The 22,491-nt window shown below is 38.3% G+C and overlaps 1 protein-coding gene across 5 annotated transcripts; it reads left to right on the plus strand.

The window, feature by feature from the left end:
• Window positions 1-7,289: 7,289 nt before the first annotated feature.
• On the plus strand, window positions 7,290-21,247 carry DTWD1 (DTW domain containing 1). 5 transcript variants are annotated; one of them, XM_053928824.2, is made up of 7 exons: window positions 7,290-7,424; window positions 9,603-9,807; window positions 11,213-11,532; window positions 11,614-11,706; window positions 13,329-13,472; window positions 15,386-15,635; window positions 20,875-21,247. In XM_053928824.2, exons 3-7 carry the CDS (start codon window positions 11,269-11,271, stop codon window positions 21,120-21,122), a joined length of 999 nt encoding a protein of 332 aa, XP_053784799.1. In that variant the 5' UTR covers window positions 7,290-7,424; window positions 9,603-9,807; window positions 11,213-11,268; the 3' UTR covers window positions 21,123-21,247. The 5 variants fall into 5 exon arrangements, with proteins under 5 accessions (XP_053784799.1, XP_053784800.1, XP_053784803.1 ...); XM_053928825.2 differs by having other exon boundaries at window positions 9,684-9,807; XM_053928826.2 differs by having other exon boundaries at window positions 7,304-7,542.
• Window positions 21,248-22,491: the final 1,244 nt, after the last annotated feature.

Consider the following 22,491-nt stretch of genomic DNA (forward strand, 5'->3'; position numbering starts at 1 on the left):
CCCTGAAACCAAAAGAGCAAATACAGAATTTTTAAAAAGTAAAGTACAAATATAACATTATAAATTAAATACTCAACAAAATGTTTGTGTGGCACGGGTGAGAGGGTGCTGAAGAAAATTTCTGGAAACTAGAATTAAAAAGTTAAAGAAAAGAATCAGAAGACAAAAGATAAGAATTTACAGGATTATTCCAAGAAAATGATTTCAACCTAGAACTTTAAATATAGGCAGATGATCAGTTGAGTCTGTGGTATTTTTCAAATCTGAAAGGTAGTCAAAAAATCATTTCTCCTTGTATTAGTTTCATACTGCTGATGTAACAAATTACTACAAATTTAGTTGCTTAAAACAACACAGGTTTATTATCTCATAGTTCCAGAAGTTGGGAGGTCTTAAATGGGTCTGCAAGGCTATGCTCCATCTGGAGGTTATAGGGGAGAATCTGTTTCCTTGCCTTTTCTACCTTGTAAGAGTCACCTACATTCCTTTACTCCTTAGCCCCTTCCTCCAACCTCAAAGCCAGCAAAGTAGCATCCTCTCCCCTCTCTGTCCTCTTGTCTTCCTCTTATAAGGATGTTTGTGATTATGCTTGGCCCACCCAGATATTTCAGGGTAATTTACCCAACTCTAGATCCTTAATTTAATTGCATGTGCAAGGTTCCTTTTGCCCTAGAAGAAAACACATTTATAGGACTTGGAGATTAGGATGTGGACATCTTTGGGGGTGGTCATTATGCTGTCTACCACTCCCACTGACCTTTTCTCAGGAAGGTACTGGAGGATATGTTTCATAAAAACAAAGAATTAAACAAAGAAAAAGGAAACAAGAGATCCAACACAGGAGAGTGGTATTGGATTGTAAAACCAACCAGTACTGAATGAACTAGAGTTTGTAATGCCCTAGAAGGACTATCTGGAAGTATGAAAAAAAAATCATCTAGAAATTTAAATAATCATTAAAATAATCATCTTAATGTGTTTGACTGTGATGTTTTATCACTTTGGTAGAATGTTTGAGGACAGATCACAAATAATTACATATAAATATGGGATTTATTAAGCCAAAGGCAAGTAGAAGGTTGTATTAAAAGTTAATGTGATCAGGGCTGACTGATATTTATAAATGTAGATTTAAACTGTGATATTACTATACTGAGAAATGAGGAGATAAAGAGTGTGGAGGTAGGGAGAGAAGAAATGTGTGCACACTTAGGGATGGTGTTAAAAAAGACCTTTATCATTGACTTCCATAGGACAAAGTCAGTGAATAATGTCTGAGATTGAAAAATCAAGAAATTGAAGTATAACTATATTTTGAAATATGGAATAAATAACAGGAGAAATGTTTAAAAGATTTGAAAGAATTTTCCATTTGAGAGAATTGAGAATATAGAGTTTAGAGACCACAACATTTTGGTTAAAAGCCTAGAATGTGGCAAACTATTAACGCTCACCAATATGTGTTTGCTTCTTTACACTTCCCAGGCTCCCTTGCAGTTAAAGTGGATACCTTGGGACTAAATTCTGGCCAATGAAATATGGGAAAGTTGGTATATCATAGTTTGCCATGTATAATGCACTCCTGTATATAGTGTGCACCCACCAAACTTTCAGGAAAAAAGTCTTTTGTTTTAATTTTTTAGTTCAATTTTTTTACTTATTTATATTTAGAAACAAACCAATTATTATATTCCGGGGTATTATTTTTCATATGGATATTGTTATTGCTTTCTAGAGTTACATTTCTAATGCACAAGCATAAATAAAAGAATTAAAAACATTTTTAAAAGATTTTATTTATTTTTAGAGAGGGGAAGGGAGAAAGAGAGAAACATCAATGTGTGGTTGCCTCTTGTGCGCTCCCTAGTGGGGAGCTGGCCTGCAACCCAGGCATATGCCCTAGACTGCGAAATGAACCGGTGCCCCTTTGGTTTCACAGGCCAGCACTCAATCCACTGAGCCACACCAGCCAGGGCTAAAACCATTTATATAAGTACGGAATTAGTACTACCCATGTATAATGTGCATCCTTATTTTTTAAAGATTTGGGGAAAAAAAGTATACATTATACACAGCAAAACATGGTATGCCATTTTTAGGGCTGATCTCTAAAAACTTCTTGTGTGACTCAGCATGCTTCCTTTCTTGTCAGATAAACTGTGGACACCAAGTCCTAGGAGACAGAGGAACCACTAAAAAATAAAAAGAAACCTACATTCTTGAGTTTACCATTTCATTTGACTAAAAACATCCATAATGGATTTCTTGTGAGAAATAAAAGTTTATTGTATAAAACCACTGAAATTTGGGGGCTTTCTGTGACTGCATGCACTGTCTGTTTAAAAAAAATACATGGCCACAAATTCTTTGACAGTCTTTGAGATGCAGCACCTATGTCCCTTCTCCTAAAATCTGTACAGGACTTGTGACTCTTAACCTAAAGAATGTTGACTTCCAGTCAAGATGGAGGTGTAGGTAAACATGCTTTGGCTCCTTGTGCAATCACAGAAAGAATCACTACTAGACCTCAAAACAAATAACAGCCAGAACCATCAGAAATTGAGCTGTATGGAAGTTCCACAACCAAAGATTTAAAGAGGCCACATTCATCCAGATGGGTAGGAGAGGTGGAGACACAGACAGAGATGGGCAGTGAGGTGCAGAGACGTGATGTGACGCAGAGAGGTGGCAGAACCTGCTGTCCCACATTCACGTGTGGTGGATAAAAATCAGGAGGGATGCCTTGGGAGTGAGCAAACCCAGCCCCAGGACAGACCTCACAGCCCAGGGTTCCAGCACCAGGAAGATAAATCCCCGTAACTTCTGGCTATAAAAACCAGTGGGTGCTGGGGTGGTAGAAGACACTGCTGGATTTTCAGGGGACTCTGCTTACAGGGCCTGCTCAGACTTAAAATGTAGGCAGACCCACCACCACTTGGATTCAGCACCAGGGCAACAGCTAGAAGGGTTCCAATCACACAAGGTGAGTACCAGGCAAACCTCCAGAAGCCAGGCAGCGGCACTGTCTGCTGCTCTGAGCCCTCCCCCCACACAGAACCACAAAGCAGTAAAGCAGGTTTCCCTGCCCTGGCAATTACCTAAGGTTCTGTCCCACACAATTTACAGGTGCCTTTTCCACAACAGGCCAGGGAGCAACTCATTCTACTAAGTAGACTTTTCTACTAAGACAGGGAGTCAAAGCAGCTCTACCTAGTACACATACACAAACACAGGGAGGCTGTCAAATTGAGGATACAATGAAATATGGCCCAAATGAAACAACAGAATAAAACCCCAGAAAAAGAACTAAATGAAATGGAGATATGCAACCTATCAGGTGCAAAGTTCAAAACACTGGTGATCAGGATGATCAAAGAACTCACTGTGTACGGCAAAATAAAAAGACCCAGGAAGAAATGAAGTTACACTAAGTGAAATAAAGAAAAATCTACAGGTAACCAACAGTGGTAGAGAGGATGAATCAAATCAATGATTTGGAAAATAAGGAAGAAATAAGCATTCAACCAGAATAGCAAGAAGAAAAAAGAATTTTAAAAAATGAGGATAATATAAGGGGTCTTTGGGACATCTCCAAATGTACCAACATTTGAATCACAGGGATGCCAGAAGGAGAAGAGGAAGATCAAGAAATTGAAAACTTATTTGAAAAAAATAGTGAAAGAAAACTTCCCATTTGGTGATGGAAATAGACATACAAGATCAGGAAGAACAGAGCCCCAAACAAGTTGGACCCGAAGAGGACCACACCAAGACACATCATAATTAAAATGGCAAAGATTAAAGATAAAGAGAGAATCTCAAAAGCAGCAAGAGAAAAGCAGAGCGTTACCTACAAAGGAGTTCCCATAAGACTGTCAGGTGATTTCTCAAAAGAAACTTTGCAGGCAAGAAGGGACTGGCAAGAAGTTACAGAAAACTTCTTGTTACAGAATTCATGTTACAGAAAATACCCCTACCCCTAGGGTTCTTTATGCTGGCTGCCAATTAGTAACTGTGGCTCTCAATGCCAGAGTTTGGTAAAAAGGAAAGAAACTATTTATTCAAAAGTTATACAGGTTTAGAGTAATGGTGGAATGTCATTGTTAAATCCCAAAGTCCCTTTAAAATGCCCATACATCCCCCCCCCACCAGTCCTACCTCCCCTAGCCAAACCAGGCCAGTCATGGCTACTGCATCTCAGGAAAAGAGAATAGAAGTCTGTAGCTTGGCTAGGCTCCTGTTCTTAGAAACGCAAAACCACATCCTCACGGTGGGCGAGGGAATCCTTCTGCATTCTTTTGGACCACATGGCCAAAAACTCGTACTACTGCTACATGGTCAAGAGGCTTCTCCTTCCCCAGCTACATGGTCAAGATCCCCACACGGCTGCTACATCCTGCTTTTCTGCATTTTTAGAAGCTGGGTGGTCAAGAGAGCCCCTCTGTTTGCTCCCAAACCAAATGGTAAAAAGCCTTAGTATGGCTGCCACACTGGGGTTTAAATCCCAGCTCTTCCTCTGATCTTCCTCCATAATCCCATTTCCGACTCCTCCCACACTGGGTTATACCTGTGAGTAGTCTGGTTTCTTCTGACTTTCTCAGCTGCCATTGTTAGTCCAGGCAAGTATGGCCCCCGTGTTGCTGAAGATCTCTTGGAGGCACAGTAAGCCCCTCAGGCTACATTGCATCCAGGGGTTAGAGTCATGCCCATCTCCCCGGCTCCACAGCTTTTAACATTGTTAAAACACTGGCCAAGTTCTTCAGATACAGAAAGTAGCTCTCAATGGCCCTGCTCCACTTTCCTCATCCCCCAAGTGATAGCTATGGGGTTTTTCTCCATTTGGGGGACTTCCAGCTCAGCACCCCATTACATTCAAAGTGATGAAAAGTAAGGACCTAAAACTTAGATTACTCTATCCAGCAAAGCTATCATTTAGAGTGGAAGGACAGATAAAGGGCTTCCAAGACAAGGTAAAGCTAAAGGAGTTCATCATCACCAAGCCATTACTATATAAAATCTTAAAGGGACTTTTTCAAAAAATAAAAACTATGAACATTAAAATGGCAACAAATTCACAACTATCAACAAGTAAATCTAAAAAACCGAACTAAGCAAACAACCAGAACAGAAACAGAATCATACATATGGAGATCATTTGGAGGGTTATCAGCTGGGAGGGGGAGGAGGGAGAAAAGGGGTAAAGGTGCAGGCATTAAGAAGCATAAATGGTAGGTACAAAATAGACAGAGGGACATTAAGAATAGTATAGGAAATGAAGAAGCCAAAGGACTTATATGCATGCCCCATGGACATAAACGGGGATTGCTGGAGGGAATGGGGGTACTAGGCAGAGGGGTGCAAAGGGGGAAAATTGGGACAACTGTAATAGCATAATCGATAAGGTATATTTTTAAAAGATTATGTATGTGGTTCACTTTGGGGCTTTCATAGTTCTGTTCTGAAGTGCTGGTATAATTATCTTTCATTCTAAACAAAGGTTAATGCTTACAGATCAGTATGGCACTTTAAAAATGTTACTCACTAGTGAGTTTGTTCTGAGCTCAGAAACATCTTTCTGGCCCTGGCTAGTGTAGTTCAGGGTATTGAGTGCTGGCCTGCGAACCAAATAATCAGGGCACATGCCTGGGCTGTGGGCCAGGTCCCCAGCAGGGGCCTATGAGAGGCAATTGCACATTGATGTTTCTCTCCCTCCCTTCTCCTCTATCTAAAAATAAATAAATAGTCTTTTTAAAAATCTTCATATGAATGAAACCCATCAAACCTAAAAAAAAATGTTGAGAAGGGATACTATGTTACCTTTAGAGGCTAGGTCAGAAAAGGACATGGAGATTCTGCCTTGTCCATTGCAAGATTTGACTTCAGAGCACTGAGCCTAAGCTAAGAAATCTCATCATGCTGCTGCCATGCTGAGAGGAAGCCCAGACTCCATGCAGAGGCCACTTAGGAGCTCTGCTATCATTCATCATCTTCCCAGCTGAGTAATTAGAAAAAGCTGTCCCTCTGTGCCCTATTGAACACACAATTCATGACCATAAAAAAGTTGTTTTTTTTTAGTCCACATATTTTGGACTAATTTATTACATGGCAATAGTTACTGCAATTAATAAATCATATCATTTGTTTTGTAATCTGTGCACTTGAACTAAAGTAGTTAAAAAAGAAAAGGATGTGAGTTATTTATTCTTAGTTTGGAGACTGTCATTGCTAGTTCTTTTACCCAGAAAGTTCATCTTTCCCCCTAAAGCAGTGGCTTTCAAATGTTTTAAAGAGAAATACAAAATAAATAAATTTTATAAACATGATCTAGTGTGTGTATGTGTACGTACACATATATAAACAGTATATACAAATTATATATATAAAATTTAAAGCTCTATAAAGCAACACTTAACTTCACCAAGTGCCATTCGCTGATATTTCCACACTATACTATTTCATTTTTTTTTTAAGTGTAGTTTTGGCGAAATATATTTCCTTGCTTACAAATGAGACCTCTGTCAAAGGTCCCACACAATCCCTAGAAAAACACTACTCTAGACTGTAATCATTCTTGAAGGCCTTACTCAAGTCCAACCAATAAGCCTTCGTTGGCTAGTCTACTCTGATATGTCTATTTGGTGCATTACTCACGCTGAACTTGATGGTTATCCCCTCCAAGTCAAGGTTCTGTCCTTTATCACTCACTTCCTGAATTCGTAGAGCTCAATAAATACGTTACTCGAGATATGGCCCTTGCACGACAACGCTCAGTTGTCATCGCGCACTCCTTCGGTTTGCACTGTATTTGGATTGGGGCAAAAAAATTGTTTAATGATCTATCCACATATTATGCTTAATTTTAAACTGGAAAAGTGCACAAAGTACTCCCAACTCTGGGTGCGTGTGTAGTTTTTAAGAACACCAAATCGTTAAAATACAAAGACCGTTCTTATCATGACAGAGCCATAAACAACAACGAATTCTTTTGGATGGAAAAGCGTTCTGTAGGGTCGGCATCTTCACTACTCACTACAACCACCGTGAGCGTGTATTTCGAGACCGGGTACCACTTAGGGGGTCCTGGCCAGTCTCAGCGGGGACCTCAGCGCGAGGCCGGCGGACACCACGTGCCGCGGGTCCGGACCCGTCTCTCCGCAGAAGGGGACCCCGCCCGCGGCTGGAGGGGGCGAGGCGGGACTTCCCGTTTCACCCCGCCCCGCCGGCCGCCACGCCGTTTACCTCAGCCGAGGAGCAGCGCCGCGCCGGGCCCGAGCAACGGCTTTGGCAACGGCCGGGCTCCTCCCTCCGAGCTCCCCCGGAAGGCGCTCCGCCGCGTTCCCGCGCGAGCTCTGCCGGGCGCGCGCCGCGGGCTCGGGCGGAGCGGAAGACGCGTGGATCTGTGCGAGGACCCGCGAGCTGTGCAGGTCTGAGTCCCACTCTGATCTCTCGTGCCGGTGTCCGCGCCTCCCTGGGGACTTGGTGACTCGGCCGGAGCCGCGCGACTGCGGGGAGTGGACGCTCCGCGGCCCGGCCCTAACAGAGGTCGTTCTGGGTGTCCCTGCGCGGCGCTTGATTTTTTTTTTTTTTTTTTTAATCTTGCGGGCCCTTTGGGAAAAGGCTTCCCGAGTTTTCCTCAAAAAAAAATTTTCCCCTAACAATTATTTTCGGTGCTTAACGACTCAAAGAAAGCCTGTCCTGGCAAAGTTAGTCCCCTAGGAATCGTACCTATTCTTTGTGTTTTTAGTGTTTGCAGTGGTTTGCGTGGGATTGATTATCACTGAAGGAGGAGCTTAGCACGGCCACAGTATGCTATGCATTGTAATATTTAAAATATTAAGACGATGGTTACATAATAAGCAAAGGAATCTGTTTCTTATGTCCTAAGTTATTTGGGGGAAATGTAGGACAAGCAAGGAAATATATTAACACTTCAAGGTGCCAAGTCCATGCATGGAGTTGGATGATAAAATCTCTATTTAAAACCACATTTAAGGATTAGTTTTGCCTGAGCCCCAGTGTACCGTGTACAACCGAGGCAGGACAGTGCCTACCAAATGGTGGGTGGTCTGGGAGGGGCCGTGGGTCCTGTATGAAAAAGGTGATACCTTGGATTTTTTTATAAATGCATGTGGGGTCTGTATACGGTATGGGACCAGGTTCTTAAAAATACTCCAGGAAAGAAACATTTGAAGTGGGTTTCATCAAAAACTACAATCCAGGATAGGGGAGTCTCATAGAATGTTCTGTTAGGAGGTGAGTTAACTTACTTGTTTGTAGCTAGGAGCCTTTTCCATTAGTATTCTTTTGCAAAAAAAAGGTCTTCTAGGCTGCTTTCTATGCCAGGCTGCAGTTGGCGGGTAAAATTAGTTTGCCAGGTACTTCAGTAGCAAGATGCACACTATATGCTGCTGCTTTTTTCAGAATGGTTTTGATTTAATTAAGTATTTGTTGACTTCCTCCTGCTGCATTAGACACAGGGATAGGTGAGATAAGTAAAAAGTTCTGCTCTTTCGGAGTTGACCGTCTGCCAGGACCGATAGCTTCACTCAAAGGTGACTCCAAGTTAAGGTACATTTTTCCATGCTAAGTATGTGGAAGCAATGATAAATGCACAGAGGTAAAGGAATGTAAGAGATTGCTATAGACCATCTAAAGTCCTGCCTTTACACTAAAAGTAGAAGATTATGGGCAAGGTAGAATTGACGCAACTTGGTGAGTAATTAGTTTTGTGGGGGGAAGGGTAGAAGGAGGATTTGGTTTCAGCCTAGGTTGCAGAATGATGGATGTATCAGTTCCTTAGGAGTAAAGTCTTTTCATGTTTTCTAAGTAACTCCCACGACTCCGTTTGTATTTCTCTGCATGTAGTTGATATTAACAAGTATGTTTTAAGGTTTTGAGTCATTGCGTTTGCTACACATGATTTGTACACATTTGAGGCAGGTGTTGGTTAGGTCAGAACATATGCCCTGATCATATGGTTTCAGAGACCTTGGGAGGTAGCTGCCTCTTATTCTGTGTGGCCACATCAGCCATAAGTGAGCATATGTAGGTGACACAGGGGAGGGGCATAAACATGTCCCTTTCACTGTCTCACAGGTATTTATGTTGTTTGATTTTGTAGGGGAACAATATCTGTATAAGGTTTCACTGGTATTCACTTAGTTATATAGATGGAAGCCCAAGTACAGGGGATATTTCTGAGACATCTCAGGACAGTGCATTTTGGGAGCCCTAGAAAAATGTATCAGTAATTTTCCATTGAATACCCAGCGACATTGAGTCAGGTTGAATTTGTCCAATCCAGTTTCTTTTTTTAGGATAAGCCCCATGATTGAGGTAACGCAAGACTTACAGCCTAAAAATGTTTCTTTGTAAGGACCTCAGGCAGCACCAGAACAAACCCAAATGTAGAGAATTTAGATGAAACTTAATTAGCTTCCTAAGTGCAGTGATGAGACCTCTGTTGCTATGACAGTTGACCTTTTGTTGGCCAATTGATTTGCAACTCCAGTATCTGGGAACTAATAGGATCACCCCCAGCCTTGTAAGGCTGCCTCCTGTTCTTAGAATGCTTTCTGATTTTAGTCAGGATTTCTTTACAGGGATCTGTAGATGGACCTGAGAGATCTGCAAACCACCAGAAATTATGAGCAAGCTATTGTCTGTATATGCATTTCCTACAGATACGATCCAAGATTCTCCATGTGATTTTAAAAGGATCTGAGACTCAAGAACAGGTGACAGCTTAATATCTGGCACTATCCTAGTCATTGAGGACATATTCACGAAGATAGAAGCCATTTTTAGGTAGGTGATTTGGGGTGGGGGTTGGAAGTAGGTGATGTTTTCCATTTGTGAGACAGTAAAAAGTGATTGGACTGGCATTCTAAAATATCACTTTCTCTGAAAAAAAATGTAAATCTGTACCTAATCAGTACACATCAGAAATATTTATCAGTATTTTCATTTTCCCCTTGCATAAATTTGGCAAGTATATTTAACTTTTTCTTTAAGGACCATCATTTGTTTTTCGTTGCATTTCCTTTTTGGGTCTCAAGCTCCCTGGGATTTACAATCTATAAAAATCTCCTGATAAGTAATGAAATTAGTGTCACTAACTTCTTGTTAGTATGTTATCTTGTATATTAAGTTCTGTTGGACTTTTTGATCATTTTCCAATGTGGGAGAGCACAGAAAACTTCCTGTTGTCCTCAGTGTTTCTCCCGTCAGCGTTTGTACCCCAAGTGCCCGGGAGCCTCCTAATTAAACACCATAAGGGTTTGTGGTAGGAGAGTCATTTTACCGCTTTGGAATGCATATCAAATCAAAAGGGCCCCAATCTCTTTTCCACCTGAAAGATACTGTGCTTACAGAGTATTTGAAAACAGTTTTGGCAGCCATCATCCTTCATTGAAGGGGACTATTTAAGGGGGAAAGTTTTTTTAAATTTTATCTCTAGAACTAAGAATCTGAATGGTGTTTAAAAAAAAAAGCACTAGGAATTCTTAGAGTGAGTGCACATTAATGTTACTCTATAAAACTTTAAATTTGTAAGATCACAAATTTATTTTTTTTTTAATTTATTTTATTTTTCAGGGCGTATATTTACCTTTTGGGATATCTTACAAATTATAATCGGTAGTAGCTGCATCTCACGTTTTAATGGATGTCTGGTTATATTTTATGTGTGTTTTAACTTAAGGTGGAGAGGAATATATCTTTTAGAATATAAACAACTAAATTTTATTGATTACGTTGGAAGCCCGCATTTCTATTAGACTTCTGGTTGAGATTAGTTGTCATGGAACATCAATTCAAAGAGCCTATAGGGTTGACGACATTCCTTGCCCGGCTGGTAGGAACATTAAACCATTGCATTCCTAATATAAAATTGCTGTCTTTAGAACAAAAAGAGTCACTGAAAAATGGATTGTTGGTACCTAAACCTTATATTTGAAGTAATTTTTCGAAGAATACCCCTTTTTATCTTTTTGGGGTGGAGTGGCTCCAAAGGGTAATTTATTGTTTTGAGTTTATTGCATTTTAATTCTGTATTTTAAAGTACACTAATTTAGTGATTTTTAAAAAATTGTTAATCTTTGTTAATAAACACTAAAACAGCACACAATTGTGAATTAAATTGAGAAATTTTCTTTGTGGGGACAGTAAGTAAAATGTTTGGGTTTTGTTTTGCCCCCCTGCTATTTTTCAGTGTACCTATGATAATGTGCTTTAGAAATAGATGTTAAACTTTGGTTTGAATGAAAAATGTCTCTCAATCAACCTATATTTCTGAAAGAAAGGGAAGAAAATAATTCAAAACTTGTGGAAATACAACAATCACAAACTACTTCCATAGCTGCAGAAGATCCTCTTCAAAACTTATGCCTAGCATCTCAAGAAGTTCTTCAAAAAGCTCAACAAAGTGGACGATCAAAATGTCTTAAGTGTGGTGGTTCAAGAATGTTCTACTGCTATACATGTTACGTCCCCGTTGAAAATGTACCTATGGAACAGATGCCACTTGTGAAGGTTGGTAAGAAATTTAATTCTTTGAAAGTAGGAAAATAGATTTAATTTTATTTTTTTAAGATTTTATTTATTTATTTTTAGAGAGGGGAAGGAAGGGAGAAAGAGAGGGAGAGAAACATCAATGTGTGGTTGCCTCTGGCGTGCCCCATACTGGGGACCTGGCCCGAAACCCAGGTATGTGCCCTGACTGGGAATCGAACCAGCGATTTTTTGATTTGCAGGCTGGCACTCCCACTGAGCTAAACCAGCCAGGGCAGGAAAATAGATTTTAAAAAGACATCTCATATTTGCCTGTTGTACTGTAATTGATAAACTTGATAAATAACATCATTATGAAAATGGATTAGGATTAATAGAAATTTAATCCTACAGACTGGTAAATCCATTTCTTTTTCTTGTCCCTGGAAAAAGAGATGCACATGCCAAAACACTTAGGTATGGGATGAATGGGATGGTTTTTAGTGAAACCAATTAGTTTTTTAAAAACTAGTGATTATAAATCATTTACAACATAGAAAAAATGTGATATAAACATGAACACTACAAGAGACAAGTTTGTAGACTCCCTAAAGGACTTTGAAAAACTACCCCAGGTCCTTGAACTGCTCTTTGAGAAAACATATCCCAAAGGAAGTAGGTAGGTTCATTTTTGTGTAGGCTTTTGTAGAATGGGCTTGCCTCCATCCTATACACAAACAGGGAGCACCTGTCAGTGACCAGAACGGAACTAAACTAAAACTGAGAAGACTAAGACCTACTCATCGGGCTGTGGTATAAACTGTAGTGATTTAAAGACAGATTTAAAAAATCTTTTTGAATTGATTGCTTAGCTTATAAATACTTTAAAATGGAACTCAAGAAATGCAAGATATTATTATTTTTACATAGAGAAAGGACATAATCCATAGTAAATAATTAAGCTTTAAAGGAAATAGGCAAAATGATTTTGAAGAGCGTTTTTTTTTTTTTTTTTAACACATAGAGTGCACCTCCAAGATGTATTCTTTTACTGGATTTTTCTGTTGATAATTATTTCATTTGTGCTGTTAAGGGACATGTCTGAGAATGAAGGTGTTCACAACTAAGGGTAAAACCTTTGATATCAAAAATGTATGAGGAACAAAATTTTAACGTGAACTTTAGATCTGAACTTTGACAAAGCTTTTATTTCCTTTTCTATATCATAAAATGAACAAATCTGAAGTTTATAGGAATTATAAAAAATAATTCAGTATCTGTTCTTGGCCCTGATACTGAAATGCAAGGATTTGGACTCAAGTGCTATGTAACATAAATGAAAATGATATTGGAGCTTTGTTTTAAGAGCAGATTCTATGTTAAATGAGTTAAAAAAGTCATTCTATTACATGATTAACAATATCAAGGAAGAAATTTGGGTTTGCTTTGACTCCTATCATTCTTAATATCCTGTTGTAGAAAAGTATGTCTTCAAACCGTAAGTACAGGGTCCGGTGGAAGCAATGCCTGCTTGAGTGTGGTTGGTAGGGTAATAATACGGGTGTAATAATTTATAGTTTTAATTTGAACTTTTCCCTTAAAATGTCATATGGTGTGCTTGAGTGTGATATTGTTAGGTTGCAGAATTACATGTTTATGATTTTGTAGTAAGAGATTTTGTAACTAAAAAAAGGGGGTGTTATTTGTGCCAGGCCCTGTATATTTACAGAGATGTAGTGTGAGCTTGCTATTTAAGCTTTAAAGACCATTTTTATTAACATAAAAATTAAAATTTTTGTATTCGTTTTGTTCACTCGTATTTTTTTTTCTAATTTTAGCTTCCACTGAAGATTGACATCATTAAACATCCAAATGAAACAGATGGCAAAAGTACTGCTATACATGCAAAACTCCTAGCCCCTGACTATGTCACTATTTACACGTACCCTTGCATTCCGGAATATGAAGAAAAGGACCATGAAGTAGGCAGCTTATTTTTTACGACCGTTCATTGACTCTAAAAATGAATTTGAAAAACTCCAGTACCTTTCTGAACTTACTTGAACACAATTTAATATTTTTCTTAATGACCTAGGGTTATCCTTATAAAACACTAACCAACATACACTTCACTGGCGTCTGAAAAGATCAGAAGATCCTAGATTGTTAGGCTTTTTTGAGTGTTTCCACTTTTTATTATTTTTCTCCATTATTTCTTCAAGTTTTTACACTTTACCAATATTATGTCTGCTTTTACTTTCTTCCCTCTTCATTTTCATGCCTACACTGCACTACAGTAGATGGTCTACTTTGATGTGAACTGAGAAACCAGGTTACAAACATTGGAATTTCTCCAAAAGAAGAGAAGTCTAAAAAGGATTTTCAGGAATTCTCCCTGAATTAAGAGCTTTAGTATATGGCCTTTGTAACATTTCCTTGGTCTGCTCAGAGGTCTTCCTTGCTCATTTCTAGATTCTTAATTGACTTTCACATAGTTGAAATTCACATTGGTGAAATATTACTGGCCTTGTGGAAAAGTAATGTTGCAGTAGATCTCAGAAAGGTGGGCATTGGGCACTTCTTAAAGACGCTTGTAAACCCTTTTAGGTCTCTTGGGGATCATTTGTTGGTGTGGGTAATGAGGAACAAAGTTAAAAATTAGTAGACTGATTTGTTCTAGAAAGAACTTGGCTTTTCCTTTATTATAAGTGTGTTTTTTATTGCACTTATATGGAAAGTTGTGTTTGTAAATAACATCTGAGTTTTGGATTTAGGAATATATTTTCATTTGCTTCCCTGGTCAGCTAGGTGTCATTTATGCTAATTAAATAGGACACAGTGCTAGGTTCTATAAAGAGAGGTGATATGCCTATAATCCAAGAAAATTAAGAAACCCTGGACTTTGCTAATTGGGTATGGGGGAAAATTGGCACGTATTGTGAATGTTTAAGCAACTTGTATAACTTTGAAGTTTATAAATGCAAGAGTTTTTATTTTACTTTTATAATGTTTATTTTTCATATTAAAATGAGGCTCATGAGAGAAAATTTTGGAAATAGGGAAAATATGAGGGATAAAATACTCATACTTCTACCAACACTTATTCATTTCACTGATATTTGCTGGGTGCCTGCCTCGTGACAGGAGCTGTTCAGACAGTGGAGGCTGTAGTGTATAATATCTCAGTAAAATGCTGCAGAAAAGAAAACACTATAATTTAAAGAATTATTCCTTGAAAGTTAGATTTTCCAGTTTTAATTTTTCATTGTAATAAATATACTTTAACAGATATTATAGGTGTGCTGAGTATATGGGTATTTAGGATTATTTTATTAAGGTAAATGCCCATAAGTGAAATTATTTGACCAAAGGGCATAAACATTTCAAGCCTCTTAGGTTGCCAAACTGCTTTCAGGAGGGGTTGCGCGATCTAAGCCCACCAGGAGTGCTGGCGGGAGAGGCCCAGTGCACCAGTTTCCTCGCCAGCACTGCCATGTGCCATTTATTTGTTTTGTCTTTGTGTGTTGTATAGGGAAATGGCATGTAATTACTGAGTACTTTTTAGTGGGTCTTTTACAAAGTAGCACACACTTTGCCTTTGATCTTATAAAATATTATCAGTTTAGTTTTTTGTTTCAAGATACAATTAACTTGACTTCTATCAATAGGTAAATAACTAATTTTGAAGTAAAACTTTTAGGTAGTATATTATGATTATGAATTATTTAGGAAGGACCCCAAACTCTACCATACATATTAAGGAAGCACATGTAGTAAGACCTAGTGCTTGTTTCTTAGATATCCAGTATGTTTTTTCTGTTAAATTTTTAAGTCAGAGTTTATTCACTCTGAAGATCATAATCGCACACTGTTAACTTAAGTTTCCTTGTTTTAGGTTGCGCTTGTTTTTCCTGGACCTAAGTCAGTCTCAGTAAAAGATATTTCTTTTCATTTGCAAAAACGGGTTCAAAATAATGTGAGAGGCAAAAATGATGACCCTGACAAGCCATCTGTTAAACGCAAGAAAACTGAAGAACAGGATTTGAATGATGGCGAGTACAAAGAGACAACACTGAAAAAAATTATATTTATAGATAGCACCTGGAACCAAACAAACAAAATACTCTCTGATGAGAGACTTCAAGGTACGGGAAAAAATACTTTTGTATTGCTTCTTCCTCCAACTTTTATCTGATGAAACTTCAAACTTACAGACACCCTAGAAGAATTGCATTAACTACCTATATATCTTACCTTGTTTGCTTTATTTCTCTTTCTTAATTATATGTCTGTGTATATAGTTAGATATATACTTCCTGGTTGAACCTTTTGAAGGAAGATGCAGGCAGTACAACTCTTCACCCTTAAACACCTCAGTGTGCATCCTTCAGGAGTAATTGCATGATCGTAATACCACTGTCACTTTAAGAAAATTAACAAAAGTTCTCTAATGTCTAAGATGCAATCCAAATTCACATTTCCCTAATTGACCCCAAAATATCTCTTATATCTCTTTCTTCTCTGATGTAGTATGTGAACTCACATTCCATTTGCTTATGTCTCTTTTCATGTGGAACAGTTCCGTTTTTGTTTTTCATGACTTAGACATATGAAGCGGACAGGTCAATGGTCTGAACGCTCATTATCATTAAATCAGGTTTAAATATTTTTTCAAGGATACCTATAGATAAGGTTAAATCCAGGGTTGTCCACGAGAATTGCAGTTTATATATATTGCTTTGGTATGATTATTAAAAGCATTTCTTCTTACTCTCAGAAAAGAAGTTGATTCGCTGATAAATTGTATGATTACCCTATTCACAGGAGGCATATAAAGCAAGTTGTTCCATTATTGGTGATAACTTTCAGTACTTAGTTAAAGGTGATTGCCAGATCTCTCCATCACAAGGATTTATTTCTTCTTTGAAATTAGTAGTAATCAGCAGTGGGGTGACGCTTTGAGACTGTGGACTGTCTGACTGCTTTTCACTCAGTGGTTTTAGTATTCACTGGTGACTCTTTTCTCAATCATTAATTGTATTGAGAATTGCACAATGATGAAATTTTAATTTTACTGTTTCTTCTCCATTTGTTAGCTGGCATTCTTATGTAAAGAAGGGGCTGTGCTTTTCCCCCTCTTCTTCTGTCCTCTCCTGCCCCTACCATATATGAGATCACTGTGGTCTGACATCTTTTTAACTCAATATATTATAATCTATCATGATTATATTCTTTTAGATGCTCGAATTGTCTCAAATTTTGCCAGGGGGAGCCCTTCAAGTCCTTTGTGTCATGGCCTCATTAGTCTTTCTGGTACAGCACTTTTTTCTTGCCCCAGACCTAGAATCAATCATTCAAAGGAGCCGTGGTTCTTGTTCATGGGGAATGACACTGGAAACCAAGGTCTGGTAAATGTATTACTATTTGGAGGTCGTTGCCTCAGTAGAGCCGAGAAAGATACCACAATGGATAGTTTCAGTTCAGCTTCAACATTACAGAGAGCTTCTCTCTTTTGTTTTATGTTTATATCTTTTTCTCTTAAAGTGAAAAGCTTAGTTCCGAATAACAATGTTTTAAAAGAGTTGCTTTATTGGCCCAAGTACTACACGAGTATGCTATGAAGAACAAGAGCTCATATTAATTTTCATGCTCCCTTGTACCTTTCTCTGTCCTTCAGGCTTTCTCAGTTTTTCTAAAAGCTTTAGTTTTATTTCCAGCTTTTTGATGGCTTTATTCGTGTATCATGCATACTTACAAGGCAAGAGAGCTACCTAGTTGCCAAAACAGTTTCAACCTCAGCTATTGCTAAAAGCGTATGTAATTTAGAAGAGAAATTGATGATACTCTTTGAAGTCCTACTTGTGTTAATTAGCACCAAACTAAAGTGAGTGCAGTAGCGAATTTAATTAGCTTAATTGATATACTTTGTGCCTGTGAGAGCAACATAGGTGTTAGTAAGATTGTTCTGTGTCCCAACTGTGTGTGCTTGAGTGTGTGTGCGTGAGGAAGATAGGCGGAGAAATAGAGACAGTGAAAGAAACTGTGTGTGTGTGTATCTCACACACACACAGTAGGGAGGGAGGGAGACAGACAGACAGACAGACACTGTAAAGCATAAGACCTGGAAGAATCTTGTTGCTGCTGTTCAGTAGAGAAACGGAACCCTAAAACCCTGCTCTTCACAGTACTGCCTACCGCATTACCTTGAATGGTTTGAGCAGCGACTCTTCCCCAGTTTGAAGATGTTTCTGAGCCATTTTTCTTTATATGGTAATTGGAAGGATCCAGTGAAAGAACATAAGTAAAAACACTTCAGAAAAACTATATAAGGAATTATTGAGCTACAATTCAAAATCTGTTTCAGAGTGTCCACATTTGTGCTTAAGGCTTAAAATTGGATTTGTACAAAGGGAATTTTGTTCTTCTTTTCCAGATCACAGAGAAAGTATCACATATTTCAATTTTGTGCTACATTAAATTTTTAAAAGGGATTTCTCAGTTCCATCAAAATGACAAAATAAACAGATTTCTAGAGTCGGTCTTCTGTATGTCTTACTTTCACCACAGGGAGAACTTGGGGCTCTGTGCACATTTGTAACTTCTGTATGTGCGAATTGCCAGTTTCCTGATAAGCCAACTTATTTCCACAAGAAACAGCCATGTTTGTTATAAATCATCGCCTTTTAAAACATTTTACTGTCTGGTGGGACTAAGCTGAACAACTCTAAACCTCAGTTTAAACCCTCAAATGTAATGTATTAAAAATTATGTTTCTGTTATCTTTCTATGAATGCTGAGGTTAAGATCCCCCTTAACAAAGTAAAAACATACCATTTTGCCAGACTTCACAGAAGAATAGCTCTGAATGTTTTACTACTGTCAAAATAGAACATCCAAAGGTCGAACGTCTAGTTTAATCATACAGCGTAAACCTACTAGTGAAGAGTGACATAACATTCTTGAAGATTCGCCATAGGAAGCATGGGGGGAGTGGCAGGAATGATGGTTTTCTTTTTGTTGGGGAGGGAGGCCAAATTATTGAAACAAATTATGTCATAATTTGTTTTAAAAATTAGCCAGCTGCATCCCTTCATTTTGACAGATTTGTTCACATTAAAAGCATTTCCGAAGCTGTACGTGGAGTGTCCGCGAGTGCTTGTCACGTACGACCTCATTCAGTCCTCACAACAGTATGATTTTTGTTCTCTCTTTCCAATTGAAGAAATTCGGGCAATAATTTTGGAGGGAAAAAGCCATATATAATTAGTTGCTTCTTTCAAACTTTTACTGCTAAAATTTTTTGTGTATTTTATCTTAAACTTATGGATTGCTAGAAATACTAGCAAGAGAATTTTTAAATGTATATGTCAAACTTTAAAAAATAAATATTAATTTTATATGTAATCCCATGTCTGTATTTCATTTGGTTTAAAAGGTTCTACGTACTTCCAAGAACATCTTCAAAATAGGGTAGATTAGTGGTGGTAGGCACTGTCTTGGTTTTTATATTTACAGTCTTATAGCATATTAGATGTATTATAGAAACTGGTATTATTATAAGCTACTCTTTGTTATTTTTTCAAATTACATTGAGGATGTCAAAGTCCTATGTCAAGATTTTTTCTTTTAATTTTATCCTTCAGTTACAGTCCACCTTCGGTATTATTTTGTATTAGTTTCAGGTGTGCAGCAGAGCGGTTAGACAGTCATATGCTTTGCAAAGCGGTCCCCTGGCCTGTGTTAAGATTTTAATGGTAGTAATTACTGAGAGCACTTCAAAGTCTGCCTTTACTGCTTGGTTATAACTACATTAACACAAACAGTTAAAAAGGGTTTGATTTTGATTGTTTTAACTTATGTGTATCTTTGAATCAAGACTATTCAAATTGACACATTTCAAAATACTCTAAAGGCTTTTGTGATTTGTCCATTCATTCGGTAATGGTTGTTGAACACCTGCTCTTGGACAGGCAGTGTCCTGGACTTGACGGATGTAAAGGAGAGTAAGGCGGTATCTGTGCCATGTGATCAAACGCAGTGGCTATTAGTTAGGGTAGCATTCAACTGCAGGGACAGAAACCTGGCTGGAACCTTCAAGCATTGCAGATGTAAAAGTCCAGAGGTGGGTGTGCTGGCATGTAAGGGGACTTCACAGTGCTCTAGTTCAGAACTCAGAATCCTGTTTTCCTCTATCGTTTTCATCCTCATGCTTGTAAGAGGCATCCTGTATTTATTCAGGCAAGACAAAGGGCAGTATCTGTATGCCCCTGAGTCTGACTTTTTTATTTAAAAAAAGGAAAAAAAACTTTCCTGAAAGTTCCACCTAGGAGATTGCATTTTTCCTTTTTTGGGGCAGAATTGGTTCACATGACCACCCTGGCTGTAAAGAAAAGTTGGGAAATTGTTTTTTTGGTTGACACATATTGAACAGGATTTGTTAATGAGAGAGAAAGTAAATATTGAGAAGACAATGGACATTGTCACATAATCTATTATGGAAGGCAGACAGATAAGCAGACAATAAAATTCACTAGGTTTGGGGTGCAGTGGTAGCATTACCCCCCTTTTTTCCTGGAGTTCCTGGGAGGATTCACTGTCTCTATTGGAATCTGGATGGACAAAGGAGAGCAGGGGTGGGGGGGCATTTGTGGCAAAGAGAAGGGCATATGCACAAGGGTATGTGAACATTTTACATCCAGGAGACTGAAATAGTTGAACATGGTGTTGAATGTATACACATATGACAGTGGCAGGAAAACTGACTAAAGAAATTCAGTTTATGAATGCCTTTGAATGGCATGTCTGGGAATTTGGTCTTTTACCCATGGGTGCTGTGGCATCATTCAAGAATGTAAAGCCTAATATGGATACGATTAGATTTGTATTTTAAGTCTAATGGGAGAACAGGGCTGGGACCTGCCTCCCAGCCCCAGTTCTGCCATTAAATAGGCAAAGGTGGGTTTTTATAATGTTACTTTTTAAACTAAACTGTGATACATATGAGAGAATATATGTACACGACATTGAGTCATAGCACATAACGATGTAATGACTAGTTAAGAACCCAAACACCAACTGTATTAATAACTTGGAACTGCGTTCTCCTCCCCTGAGCTGCTCTCCTCCCCACAGCAGAGTTAACTATTCTCCTGAATGATGCTTATCATTCTTTTGCCTTTTTAGATTAAATTTTTGTATATGCATCTGTTTTCATAAACTTTATGTTACTTAGTTTTGCTTTATTTTGACCTGTTGTTTTCTTGGGACTCTCACTCTTAACTCGTCATTTTGTCTCCAAAGTTTATCCATGTTATGTGGTTGTAATAATTGTATCATATCCCATGGTTAAGAAATATTTATATTTTTCATATTTGTTTTTGGCAGGGTTGTTACAAGTTGAGTTGAAAACAAGAAAAACTTGCTTTTGGCGCCATCAGAAAGGAAAGCCAGACACCTTCCTTTCCACAATTGAAGCCATTTACTACTTTCTGGTAGACTACCATACTGACGTATTAAAAGAGAAGTACAAAGGACAGTATGACAACCTTTTATTTTTCTACTCCTTTATGTACCAGTTGATAAAGAATGCCAAATGCTCTGGAGACAAGGAAACAAGAAAAATTACTTGTTAGTTTTCAAGAAGCTACTTATGTCATTTTATTTTGCTAAAATCAATAAACTTAAAATTGTGCTTTGTTTATTCCTAAGAAATATTTAATAATGTGTAATGTCTGCAAGACCACTTTAAAAAATAAGACCTCATTTATTTAATCTCACATTTTTTAAAAGGAAAGTATTTCTAAGGGAATTTTCAGAAATAGTGTTGACTAAAAAATTAGCTTCTGCCATTATTTGCTCAAGTTTGGCATATCTCAATTTTACTACAGTATTTTAATAATGTGATATATATATATATATATATATCTGTGTAGTTAGATATATTTAGATGTTTGTTTAGAGATCTTATCTTTCCACCTATACTCACTACCATGTTTGGAGGTAGATGAAATCAGAACCTCCGAGCTGACCATGAAGCGATAGGTAATTTGTGGCGGTTAATGACAGACAAAGGCAGAACTAGAACTGTAGCTCCAGTCCCCAGGGCTATTCCTTAAGTCCATACTACCTGTGATGGGCATTTGTTGTTTTGTACATCTGTCTTTTTTTAGGGAGAAATTGCTAGCAGTCACGGGGTCCTGTCAGGAATGGACAGATGGCTCAGTTAGCAAGAAAAGTGCCCCTTGATTGATTCAGTGGTGAGCACATGACCCAACATTCTTTTTGATAAGTGGTATGGATGCTGTGGGGGATAGGGTGTATTTTTCAAGAAGCACTATGGTGCCGTGGCTAAAAGTACAGGCTCTCTAGAGCTAGACTATCTGAATCTAAATATCAGCTTCTCCTTGCCAGTCATGTGTCAGTTTCTTCATCTCTGAAGATAGGGTAATACATAGCTACCTTATAGGGTAGTTGGTGAGGATTAACTGAGTTAATGTATCTGAAATGGCTTTCAGCAGCACTGGGCATACAGTAAGTGCTGTATACGAGGTCCGTCCAGCAGGTATCCAGCCGTGTACTGTGAAAAAATAGAGACATTTACTGAAGAAAATACAAGGTACAAAAAACATTGTACATAGAGCAATGACCCCTCTGTCCCCTTCAAAGTGGGCACTTTGGGACCTCACACAGTTCTCCCAATTGCCATCAGCTGCCCCGTCGTATTTTCCTGACTCATTGATGGTCTGAAATCTCTTCCCTTTCAAAGGTGATTTTAGTTTTGGGAAGAGCCAGAAGTCATGGGGCACCAAATCTGGGCTGTAGTGGGGCTGGGTCACCTTGGGTGTTTCAATGTTTCACCAAAAATCAGACATGATACGTGAGCAGGTGTGTTCTGGTGATGAAGCTGCCAATCACCAGTTCTCCATAGCTGTGGCCTTCTGAATCATCTGAATGGTTTCCACAGATGAATGTTCAAGCCTAACATAAAATTTGATGCAGATT

The sequence above is a fragment of the Desmodus rotundus genome, chromosome 7 (genome assembly GCF_022682495.2).
Source record: "Desmodus rotundus isolate HL8 chromosome 7, HLdesRot8A.1, whole genome shotgun sequence".
In the NCBI taxonomy this organism is placed as follows: Eukaryota; Metazoa; Chordata; class Mammalia; order Chiroptera; family Phyllostomidae; genus Desmodus; species Desmodus rotundus.

What these genes read in the sequence shown, in the direction of transcription:
- DTWD1 (XM_053928824.2), top strand. Translation starts at nt 11,269, where the DNA reads ATGTCTCTCAATCAACCTATATTTCTGAAAGAAAGGGAAGAAAATAAT. An exon ending in GGACCTGGCCCGAAACCCAG is followed by an intron (nt 11,707 to 13,328) that starts GTATGTGCCCTG and finishes TTCTAATTTTAG; the next exon opens with CTTCCACTGAAGATTGACAT. An exon ending in ATGAAGAAAAGGACCATGAA is followed by an intron (nt 13,473 to 15,385) that starts GTAGGCAGCTTA and finishes TCCTTGTTTTAG; the next exon opens with GTTGCGCTTGTTTTTCCTGG.